At 40.0% G+C, this 13,039-nt stretch overlaps 1 protein-coding gene across 1 annotated transcript in view; it reads left to right on the plus strand.

Moving 5' to 3' along the window:
- Nucleotides 1-13,039, plus strand: part of LOC117822427 (furin-like protease kpc-1) — a 232,152-nt gene that overhangs the window by 186,022 nt on the left and 33,091 nt on the right. The window contains exons 14-16 of the mRNA XM_034697137.1: nt 7,835-7,945; nt 8,216-8,309; nt 12,137-12,322. Of these exons, the coding sequence (XP_034553028.1) occupies nt 7,835-7,945; nt 8,216-8,309; nt 12,137-12,322 (391 nt within the window). The remainder of the gene's footprint in view (nt 1-7,834; nt 7,946-8,215; nt 8,310-12,136; nt 12,323-13,039) is intronic.

The following is a 13,039-nucleotide window of genomic DNA, read 5'->3' on the forward strand; positions in this document are numbered from 1 at the left end:
ACATTTCTGAGACGCAGATTTGGCTGAATGGGCGATGAAATCAGAAGAATGTTAAGTCTATTTGTTATTCCATTTAAATCCTAATGTTAATGAAATTAGAGCTTCATGATATAACAGAGGAAACCCACGCTGGGATTGACCAAAGGGCTAATGTGGTTTTCTATGCCCCTGGTAAACATTCAATTAAGTGCTAGAGAAAATATGACACAAAATCATAGAAAACAGAAGTAAACATAGTATTTGTTGACTGTGTTTGTGTCACCTTCATCTGGTGTGTATTGTATCCCAGTCATTTTATAATTAGCCCGTAGCCAGATGTGTTGTATATGTGTGAAACTGACCAGGGGTCTGCTGTGTTGTCGTCAGGATAACTAAGTCAAGCCCACCAATCATGCGCTGGAGCTGCTACTGCATTCCTGGCCACTTAATTAGAAGTTGTTGGTACCACAGAAGGTGTCACCAACCTTTTCAGGCACTGAACAGATGGTGTCCCCTCTTTTTGAGGTCCTGCCAATGCCCACTCTGTGGCTCCTGGGAAAATGACCTAACTCACAGGCAGCTGCTTAGTGCGGCTTGAGTGATTCTTTACAGCCACTTCTATTGGGGGGGACTTAGCAGGACGTACCAATGCAAACAAGGGGTGAGACCACAGCAGCTAGATCCCTGGATAGATGCAAAAATGTGTTTTGGTTGCGGTGTACCAGTTGTTAAAAATGTGTCTTAAACGCTGTGCTCAAAGATGAGCAAAGACCTCAACCTTGGAGAGCGTGATGTCTCAGTGCAAGTTGGAGTTGTGTGCATTTTGCTCTGCTGCTGGCAGATGGTGTGAATATCAACAGAGAAAGGACCTGGGAAGGCCCGCAGAACAAAAAGTGAAAAGGGTTCCTCGACAGTTACAAAGAGGCCCCATGGAGTGGCAGGGGGAGGTGGCCTTCGTCCTAATGGATCAGAAAAGGAGGGTGTAAGACTTTACAAGGGCATTTGCTATCAAGGAGTGAAAATGGATGGAGAAAATAGAAAAACGAAGATTCGATATGTGCAGAGGCGGGGGGTCGGGCTTTAACATGCTTCGTGCTGCGTGGACAGAAGATCGGCTGTCACTCTGTAGTCGGCTTGGCTCAACCTCCCTCGAACCACGCAGGAGGTGGAGAAGAACAAGTTAAAAAATTTGATGACTGTGTTTTCTGACTAATTGCTGGATGTTTTTCTCATTCATCCTGTCACCCTAAAGACATTTAACTTTTTTACATGTTCACTTTATTTTCAATTATTGCCATTACATACACTAACAGAACTTTACAAGCTCTGTTGTAAACCACTCGGTAATGCCACAAACAGCAGTAGCTCTTAATCCTGTTTTGGACAAAGTCTATTTGGAGACATCACAAAGACTCTTGCTGAATTTGGCCGTGTGTTAGTTTCCTGATACTCGTGATGAGATAGCGGTAAAGGCCGCAAAATCTTCTTATAAAGCGTCACAGCTCAGCGGCTGTGTTTCATTGACATGGCAGGGGACATAAAATCTGCCATTTTCATCATGTTCTATCGTGGGTAAACCTGTTTCCTGCAGCTTTCTCTATCAGATATATGTCTGTGTGGGTTTATGGCTATGGAGCTGTGGCAGGCCCGATCGATCTGTGAGAGCTGTAGGATTTAATAGGTGCACAGCTCTCGCTAAGGGGTACAGGATGGGGAGGGTATATTTAATCACTTAAAGGGAGCACGTGGCAAGCATGGGTCACCAACAGTTTCTGTTTTATGAGCAGCCAAGGTAACAATTCTTCCCTCCATGGTCATTTCTTTCTCTCTTTTTACTTATTTGTAGAAAATCAAAATGTTGAATAAATTAGTGACTGTAGTCTTCATTCACCAACCATTCATAAGAACAAATTGTTCTTAAAACCCACTTACGCAGTTTTTAAGAAGATTCTTACATTCACAATTGTTTTCTTATCTGGGGTTTGTTCGTAGATAAGAACAAAATCCAAGAACACTCTTTCACACATTTGAGTGCTGACATGTCAGTGTAAAAATTATTATAAATAGTGTTTCCTCCATTTAGTGCCTGTATATAATTAAGATATTTTTAAATACATGATTTATTCTACTTTCAATTCAATCATGTAATGTTGATTTTTACACCACAAAATGTTAAATTATGAATATGTAATAAGCAATCGGGTAAGCATGTTTTTAATATCATAATTGAAATAGAATTAGCTTTACTGTCCAGATATAGACCAACAAACATGAAATATCAACCTGATGTACAAGATTACATAAGACAATAATATAGACTACAGTTTAAATAATGTTTGATGAATGACAAATGTATACTCACCAACAATAACTCACCTTTACACACAGCTGTTTAATGACTGATGGTCCACATGTCAATCGTTTTACAGCGACAGCTTTTAGAATGAAGTCACAGTCCAATCGTACAAATTACTTCTCTTAGGAACCTTCTCAAGTGTCATTTTAAGAAACATCTTAAGAAGATGTTGGTGTATGAGGCCCAGTGTTAGTGAGTGAGAGCACATGTGTTGTGTAAGAGTCTGTATTGGTTTGTAATATTTCTAGAACTATCCTTGAGAGACTCTTGATGCTAAGTCAATGACGTTCTTTATGATGATTTTCTTTTAATACCATGACAAAGCATTGTAAGATGACATTGTAATCCTAATTGTGCTACTGTCCTAATTGTTTTATTTTGTTGGTTATTGGTACGGTTAGCATTCATGGTTACATTAATGTTTTGTTTATTTATTCCAATCACTATATTATATGTGCTTTCTTGGTGTTGTGCTGGGGTACGTGCCATCAAGTAGAACCATATCAGAAAAAGGTGTGCATTCTCTCTCTCTCTCTCTCTCTCTCTCTCTCTCTCTCTCTCTCTCTCTCTCTTTATTATTATTTTTGACTGTGAACAAATTCAATCAATCAAAACAACATTGAATTAATTCTCTAAGACACATTATCTGTGTGGCTTAAGCTTGATATGTCAGATCCCACTATGCTACAGGCATCCATTCTTTTACAACAAAGATGAACAAACAAACAAAAAAAAACTTTATATGGCGTGTTTCCATATTTTCGTGTACATGCAGACAACTGATTTGGAGTCATATCACATTAATATCCTACTGCTGTTGATACTCACCAGCACTCATTATTTTGATTTATTCACTGCTTAACATTTTTACCAACGCTCATGTTTAAGTTTTCTTTTCTAATAACAGTGCAATAGTGCATTGCTGTTTTTCCTACGTGTTTTTAAGGGTGGATGTTGCCAGGAGAAATGAATGGGCTGAGGAATGACAACAACAAAGAAGCTGTTAGGTCAAAAAGTAACTCAGAGGAAACATTACTTATTTAGCTCTTACCCTAGCAGTAGTTTATTCACAGAAAAACACATCAAATGAAAAGAAATACACTAACTATAAAACTATGTCCAGACAGAGCACTATGTAAAAACATGAATTTAATTGATTAAAAAAATAGGCATTCAGCTGCATACACCTTAAACCTGAGTCATCTTTGTACTACAGCTCCTATTTTATTTCTACTCCTTCAGTGTCACCATCAAAAATAAGTTACAACCCGGGATGGGAATTAATAATATTTTATTGATGCCAATGCCATTATTGATTCTGCTTATCGATCCAATTCTGTATCGATTCCCCAATCAATTACCAGCCTGCATGCCTTGTTCTAATGTTATCCTATGATAGGACATTCATCCATCACTGCTCTGCTGAGACCAGGAAGCACTCCTTGACCAGTGTTTTGGTTTAAAGAGTGACCTTGTTTACTGGGGACTTTCACCAGAATCTGTCTTTGATTTTAAGTTCAAGCAGCCATTGAAAACTCTCCACAACTCTATTGAAAATGCCTTAGGGTTCTCCTTAAAGATATATTATATAAGCTTATTTTGCCCTTACATTGAAAAAATAAGCTTGGAAAATAAACTAGGATGCTTTCATGAGGACTCTTTTCTCCTTTCAACCAGCAGCTGTTGTAACTGACACCCACTGATGCATTCAGCTGAAAGTCCCCAGATATCAGGGTCACTCTTTAAACCAAAACACCGGCGGCATAGAGCATCAAACACATGGCACTCCTGATATTTAACGCATTGCTGAATGCACTTAATGTTCCAGCACATTGCTGGTGTTACCACCCTTACTTGAGTCGCAAACATTGTCGCCTAATTTTTCGACTTTTAAGTCACACTTACGTTGCTTCTGTCACCTGTCTGCAGTGATCACTTCCTCCACTCCTTGGTTGTCGTAAGCGTTAACTGCTTCTTGGGATGTGTGACTTCATTGTTATGTAAGGCACTTGGAACTAAGTGGAAGGCATTGATAGGGGAACCAACCATAAAGGCATATGATGTCGTTGGATCAAACTAGTTGGAACCAGTTCTCATCTGATTCATTCCCTCATTCCCACCCCTCATTAAAACTGTGAGAACTTGCCAAACTGGTAAAAACCCAGCATCACTGATATATGTCAATGGATTTTCTGACACCGGATAGACCATCTTAATGCTGTGAAATCAAACTATCTGACCTAGTTTCATGATTTATACACTAACCTTAAAAAATGTCCATGATTTCAAGGGATATCTTCTGTTCTTTTCAGTAGTTTGAAACTAATTCCACCCTGGCTTGGAACGCCTGTTTCAGATGACCCTTGAGAGCCACGCATCTCTCTCTCCAGGACACATTTGAATTGGGAAAGGCTACTGAAAATGTTTAAAAACTCAGAAAACAATCACAGTGAAATGTGTTTATAAAATATATCTGTAATACAAGACTCACACCAATCAGCTATAATGTTATGACCACTGATGCAATCCAATGCAATCCAGTACAACAGTTCCACATTCAATTGAAGTTTTTTGTTGACATGGCCAGAAGGGTGATTTTTTGCCTCTTTATTTATTAATGAAGTCGTAGTAGTTGGTGGCAGTGTGGTGTTTTTCCCAATATTCAGGGCCCGTATGCACGTGAGGCCATTAGAGATGAAAACGGGCTGTTTGTACTAATGGTAAAAAAATATATATATGCATGAGCCAGGTTAACCACCAGTAGAAGACCTAAAGAACAAAGCATTATATTTAATGGTGGTAGAACCACACCATTACAGGTGCTAACGGCAGGATTACTGCACCTGTTAGGCTGTTTAAAGGATGGAGGACATCGTGCTTATACGTTACTGTTTAAGACCAAATATGTGAAGACAACAGATATTTAGGGATCGAACGAATCCTTTGGAAAAGTATGACGATATCAAAATATTCAGCAAATTTAGATTTAGGAGACACAAAATAATTCTTAGGTAACCTACCAGCAACACCATGAAGTGAATCCTTCCTAAACAACTCCATTAACAAGTCCTCATCCTTCAATGGGGGGACAGGTGGTCCTCCACCTGGACCACGTTGGTGGCGGTGCTTGTTGCTCAAAGCCGCTTTCATGTTGCTGATTTTATTCTTTAGGTCTTCTACTGAGCGCTCAGAAACACCACACACATTTACCCAGTTCAAGATCTGAAGCCAAACTTTCCCTTTCTCCTTGTTTGTTATCTTTGAGGATTGACTTGCTGATAACAGCTGTTTGTTCATTCTAGATTCTTCTAATCAAATGTCCATTTCTTCTTCCAATGGAAAATTAGTTGTTTCTTGATCTTCTCTCAGTCACAGCGGTACCGCTCACCATGTTTATTGTTGTTTATGTGTAGTAGGCATGCACAATTCAAATTTGTTGGATAGGGGTTTTCCAGGAGGTTCCCTGGATATATGACGTTTTGCACCAGCCTCGCTATCATGATGCAATTAGTTAATTGGCCAATTATTTGCAGTCGTGCATGTGGCTAATGCTTAACGTTAAGACTAATGGTCCCGTTTGTGTCATGGCTGAATGTGCATATGGGCCCAGCTCTCTTCGTGAACATGATACCTTCAGACACTAACTGCTATATTGCACAGGCGCCATCAGGTAAAAAAGTCCTGAAGTTTGGGAAGCAGCTTGTGACTCTGCTTTCACTGTGCCAGAGTACGCTGTCAGCCAACCAAGATTTCTGACATGCCAGGAAGTCATCCGACTGGTCAGGAGCAGCTGATTGGCCCTCGTGCTTCCCTGTATATTCATGGCAAACAACCCGACGTCGGAACTGAAATTCTGCCCAATTTCAAAATCAGTCATGCGGCTCAAAAGTTGGGTCAGGAGGAGCCTCTATTAACTCTGTGCATACCTGGCCTCAAACGTCAACAGTCAAATCAAATGCAAGAAAAGTTATGAAAATGTAAGTCCAAGGTATTTCTTTTCTTTTCTTTTCTTTGGATTTCTTTCATTGCACCTGAGTTAAGCAACAACATCAAATAAGTTGAATTTGTATCAAGGAACATTCAGGATCACAGTTCTCTACAATCAATTCATATTTAGTGACTTCTAACACACATTGATCACTGAATCAAAACACTTCTCCTCTCATCAAGTAGTAAAAGCATATTTGGAGCTTGCTGACAAAATAATTTGTTTAGTTTCTTTAGTCTCTGCTCTGATCCGTGTCAGGTGTCTCTGCATTCAGCTCCAATTATTTGCGTTTCGCTCCAACTTTTCACAGCTTTCACAAACACCCCCAGTGACCTTGAACTTTGGCAGCACACCTCAAACCAACAAACCGGTCCTAATGCCATTATACCGGGCCCTACATGGTAAAAGTCATTGGTGGTGATAGTGGCTGATTAGATTGTGTCCATTGATCGTGCGGCGTGCTGTTAGGACGAGGACGGTGTGGGCTGCTGCTCCCGCCTCTCCTCCTCAGACACACTGACAGTCTGAGACAGAGGAGATGGAGCCTCATGTAGGGCAGCTGATTGAGTTATTGATCAGCTCTCTCCTTTCTCCTGTCTCTGTCTCTCCTTCTGCTGCTCTGAGAGACCCCGTCATCAGGATAATGAATTTCACTTATTGCTGATTAACGGCATAAGGTCTGTATGGTAATAATGGCAGAAATTAGCTCTTTGTCACCCCCTCTGAGTTTCCAAGAGGAGGGGTTGTGGAGAACGAAGGTTGTTACGGGCCTGTAACTCACTCTGAGGACTGTGATTTCAACAAGAGGGAACTGAAAGAGACGGAGAGTGCGAGAAAATGAAAGATTTAAAGGGGAATTAAGAAGAGACTTATGAAGGCTCTGATTTCAACATCACTGAAGTGTTGTAGGAGAGTTCTGATGCAAGAAACTCGGGATTGATGGAGGAGACTGAAGGAGAATTTAGAGAGGAAAGAAGACTGAATAACAGGCTAGTTTGTGAAAAAGAGAGGGCAAAGAGGAGAGGAGAGATGAGAGTGGATGATTCAAAAGAGACGTTGAGACGGCATAGCAAGAGTGGTGGAGTGGAGGAGAGAGAGTAAGACGGGCAGTGGTCACACAGTCACCAGGTGGTGACTCTGCTTAAGGGTCAGCTATTGTGTCTCCAGCACCCAGATTGGGCTGGTAAAGAATGAATAATGAGGCTTGATTACAGTCCATGAGATGGCACGTTGTTCAGAATCACTCCTCCAGACAATTACAGGCGGTACAAACAGCAGCCCTCAGCCTCAGCCCGGACAGAGCGCCGAGCCATCGTGTCAGAGGACAACATCATCTTCGTCAATGACTTGTTGCCTCCTCGTGTCGGAGCCATTAGCACTTACTCCGCTCCTGCTGCACATTCAGCCACCCACGTAAAAGCCTCCAGTTCACATGTGTGAGAGCATATACATAAACACAAATACCTTACATGTCATTCTATAATGGAGTGTGCATTCTCTCTGTGTTTCAGGTTTGGCTTCGGATTGTTGGATGCAGGATTGATGGTGAAGCATGCTGCATATTTTAACACTGTTGCTCCACAGAGGACATGCACGCAAAAAGTCCCACTCCATCCTTCCAGGTTAAACATTTTTTTCTGTGCTACATCCTCTACACATCCTATCCACAGCTCTTATTTACATTGCTAACATGAATTATTTTTGCTCTCTATTCAACTAGTCTGTCATTGTTACATCATTTCACTTAAACTCTTCAATCTTTCATCTTATTATCAGCTCACTCCCTTATTTGCATGAGTGTATTTGGATGCAACTCTATCAGAGTCTATTCAAAGTGCAACACTAAGGTTTGGTTTCTCTCACCCTGTGTTTCACTTTGTTTGGTTGGTAAGGGTCCTCAGTCCAAACGGTGAGGTAACAATGAACATCCAATCAGAGGCCTGCCATGGGAGGACCAATGAGATCAACACACTGGAGCACGTTCAGGTAGGACCATAGACTGTATAAAATATGGATGTAGTATCCGTGACGTCACCCATCTGTTCCTGAGAGCTGTTTTGAAGCAAATCGACGGCAGCAGCCATATTGGTAATGCGGAACTCAACTAGGCAGAGTGTCACGTAGTGTGAGTCTCTTAGCCAATGGCTGTGTGTTCCTGACCGGGAGTCACGTCAGTCATGTCCTTATTTGGGCAAAACTCATAATCTGAATATCTTCTGAACCGTCACGTTAGAAAAAAATTCACCCCCCGTACAGTGTGTGCCATTAGAGAGATTAGCGTTTTGAACCAGGCTGTAAACATGTTTATTAATGCTGCAAAGATCGTCTTTTTCCCATTCATGTCTATGTGGGTTCCGGTGTTTCTGCAGCCAGCCTCAAGCGGATTTTCGATGTATTGCAGTTTATATCACTTCCGCATTGGCTTCATCATTTGAGGCCGGAGTTTGCCGCTTGGGTAGGACAGTAGTGTTAATAAACTTACCATACAACATGGCATTATTCAACGTTAAATGTAATGAAGACAATGAAAGAAAAACATGTAGAAAGAACAACTTAAAGAATTTGTTGACTATCTAGAGAAACACTAAAAGATGTTTTTGCCACAAGTTATAAATGAAGATCAATGTTTAAGTTTAAGAGTACAAAGACATAGCCAGCAGTTTGTTTGGTTGGCTTCCAAATTAATCCAAATGAAAAAAATCCAAATGAAATACCAAAATGGATACACAGGAAGTTGTTGCTGCCATGCAAAGCAAGGGAGCATTTCAATCCAGAATCTGACCACTAGACATCACAAAATATCCCCAATTCTACAAAGTGGCAACCTCTAGTCTTGAAATGTGATGCTAATGTGGAAGTGTTAAAAACTGCAATTCATTGAGCGTCGGCTTGAGGATAGCTGCAGAAGCACGGGAAGCCACATACGCGCCCATTCAAAAAGACCGTACAGCAAAAAAAAAACATATTTACAGCCTGGTTCAAATAACATTTTTGTCTGGTAAGTTATTTTCTCTATCGGCACATACTGTAAGATATTCTACTTAAGAGTTTTGCCTAATTAAGGGAACAGCTGACTTGACTGACAGACGTGCACAATGTAGCTGTTAGCGAAGAGGCTAAGAGGAGAGACCCGCCTCAAGTCCTCCTCTTTGCCTCATACTACGTCTGTTGAAAGTTAGGTTGAGTCAGCATTTTCAATTTGGCAACTACCAATGATAGGCTTCAAAACTCTACTACTCGCTATTTTTTTAGCCTGCATAAACATTAGAAAGAAGTGACAGCGTGGACAAAGGAGACACCAGACAGAGGGATGAACCAGCCATGTATTTTACCAAAAGTCAACTTATGGATCGTAAAATCAGGAAGAGCCAGGGTTAAACTTGTACTGAGTTTTGGGAAGTTTACTGTGCCCTAAATAAGGAATGGTTATGTCTGATGAAATGACCACTGAGTTTCACCATTTAAGTCAACACTTGTGCAATACTTACATGTCTTAATTGTCAGATTGTCAAATAACTGAATTTCCCTTCGGGGATTAATAAAGTACATTCTATTCTATTCTGATCAGAGCAGCTATGATTTTTGTCCCGAGTATTTTTGAGATGGAAAATCTGACTTCCTATTGAGGGTGTGTATGTCCAGTTGTGCTCATAAGTTTACATACCCTGGCAGAATTTGTGGGTTTTTTGGCCATTTTTCAAATAATATGAATGATAAGAGAAAAACTTTTTTTTTTTTTTGTTAGTGGTTTGGGAAAGCAAATTTTTTATCAAACAACTGTGTTTACTCTTTTTATATCATAAAGACAACAGGAAGTACCCAATAAATCATAAATTCTGCCAGGGTATGTAAACTTATGAGCACAACTGTATTTCCATAGATTTTGCACAAAGTTGCCTTTTTTTATATTTAGTATTATATTGTGTCTTTGATTTCTACACACTGCTCGTTGGTAGCAACAACTGGTAATGGTTTTGATTCTAAGGGCTTTCTAGACTTCAAGCTGAACTAAGCTAAGCTAACTGTCATCAATAAAACATTAGACTCAAAAAAAAAAATGTTCCTTTTGAAAAAAATAAATAAATACAAAGTTTGAATTTTTTTGCCTTACAACCAAATGATTAAAAAGAATCAGTTTTTGCACATATATATTTATTTTTGCCCCCTCCCCTCGGAGCGCCTCCAAAACGACCCCCCCGCTCACAAGCATGAGCACCACTGATTCGCGACCATATGATAGTGACTGTTTCAAAACCTCAGCAGTAAGAAAACACCAAAACATTCTCATAGTGAAAGTTAAAAACACAAACAAACATGAAATGTACGCTTTGCAGGAGGCGGGCAGAACGGCAGGACAGGATTTGATTGGTTTCATCATTTGGCTCCTGATAGCAGGGATTGGTTGGTGTTTTCCCAGGTTTACTCCGGCTGTAGATAGCAGCTTTTTTTTACCTCGCCACATTATGTATTGATTGCCATCAGGACATAAAGATCATTTTAACCAGTATAACAAAAAGTGGATCTAAATCTGACTACCAATCCCACCATTAAGCTGTGGCTCTGCTGTAAATCAGCTCTTACAGCCGTTGCATGGTTTCTTGCTAACTTTTTCAATATACAAATAAAGAGAATAACTTCTTAAACATAACTTCTACCTACATATGATGCTGCTTAAACATCTGCTACAGATTGATTTTGAGATATCTGTGTCAAGACTTCCATGTGAAAACAGAACAGATAAAAAGGATCATACTGTGATGTATTGTGTTTGCTGTGCCGTTTACAGAAAGAGGCAGAAATGTGTTTCTTTAGTACGGGCACATACATGCAAATGGGTTTTTGTTTGGCTGTGTCAGCAGGCTACGTACTGTAAGTGAATGTGCATGTTGAGCTTGTGCAACCTAATCTGTGTGTGTGTGTGTGTGTGTGTGTGTGTGTGTGTGTGTGTGTGTGTGTGTGTGTGTGTGTGTGTGTGTGTGTGTGTGTGTGTGTGTACTTGTGAAATAGCAAGAAGAGAGAGAGTGAGTGAGAGAGAGAGTGAGAGTGAGAGTGAGAGAGAGCCGGAGTGTGTCAGCATGTAAATTGAAAAGGCTTCATCTTTGCGGCTCTGCTCCCTGGCAGAAAGCGTGGGTCAGGCCATCGCTGCGAGGTGTGATTGATGGACGTGTTGCCGTGGTAACACGCTGTAAACAGGAGAGGGCTGTCAGTCTTTTTACAGCTTGGCGGCTCTCTCTGCGATGTGCCATTGTCACACCAGATGTGCTGCCTGTGACGAACGGGGACAGGGAGAGTGTTTACTCGGGGGATATGGTGGGGATGTGGGTTTGGGGGGGATATACATGCTTATTTAAATCATTTAGCTAATATTCCCCTAAGCTTTATTTGTCACTGAGTCATCTCTGTTGACTCCTTACTCTTCTTTGTCTTCATTTTTGATTGGCTAGTAGAGAATCTTAGAAAACACAGTTTGGGTTCTGGTTCACAGTTAGGGAAGTGATGAGTATGTCCATTCCAAATCTTACCGTGACATAATGATTACAATAAACACATATTAGACAGAATACATATCAGTGTGAAGAGGCATAACTTCATGTTTACAGTAATGGTTAAACATATGTAAGAGTGAGATGGAAAGATTGATTCCACTCCATGACCATTTATATGAAAATGCATTCCAGTAATCTTTCCTCAAAGCGAATAAATAAAATCTGTGTTTCCACTCATCTAAATGTCACCAATTAACAGTTAACAACCTGTCATTGACAATGTTTCAAATAACAACTTCTTGTTTTTGTTTTTGATTTTCATTCCAGGTGACAGTGAGCATCAGCAGCGTGTGTCGTGGTGACCTGTCTATAAGCCTGCAGTCTCCAGCTGGCACTCTGTCGCTGCTATTGGACGCACGGCCCAATGACTCCTCCACCTCTGGCCTGAAAAACTGGACTCTGATGACCGTGCACTGCTGGGGGGAGCATCCACAAGGAGTCTGGACCCTCAAGGTGAGAGAGAACACTGTTCCAGGGGATATATCTTCTTCTTTCAAGTTTTTTTTTGTGTCAAAGCAGCACTTCTGCTGCACTTTTTTCAAAGCTGTTAAGAAACAGCGTGATAACGTGCCTGACTATGATTAGGATGATGGAAAACATTATGTCTCAGCATGTTAGCGGTATCATTGCTACCATGCCTTTGCTGGCATTTAGATTTAAAAAACACATGCTGTAAAAAATGTTTTTAAATACGTCTGTGCTTTAACCCTGTAAAGCCTGAACCATCAAATAATTGCCAGAAAATTCTAATTCTTTAAAAATGGAGTGTTTATTGGACCTTCTGACAAATAAAAAAAAATGAAATTAAATAGCAATTTTCATATATGAGTTTTAATTTGTATCATATTTGATACATCAGGCATTTGGTGTACATTTTTTGATCAAAGTTTCTTATTTTTTAAACAAACTAAAACATATAAAAACAACATTTTTAGCCTATTAAACTTTGAGTTTCCTTCAGATTTTTCCCAAAGTAATTTCAAACCTAGAAATTATTCTTTTTTCATATTGCACGACAACGTCATAACTATTTAATAGCAAAAAAAACTAATGTATTGTATATTTCTTCTCTGGATTGTACAATTTTAAGTGTAAATCAATGACCAAAAGACAATTATTTACTAGGGAGCCATTTTAACATTCAACCAGTCATCAATCATCATGATACAA

The sequence above is a fragment of the Notolabrus celidotus genome, chromosome 12 (genome assembly GCF_009762535.1).
Source record: "Notolabrus celidotus isolate fNotCel1 chromosome 12, fNotCel1.pri, whole genome shotgun sequence".
Lineage (NCBI taxonomy): Eukaryota > Metazoa > Chordata > Actinopteri > Labriformes > Labridae > Notolabrus > Notolabrus celidotus.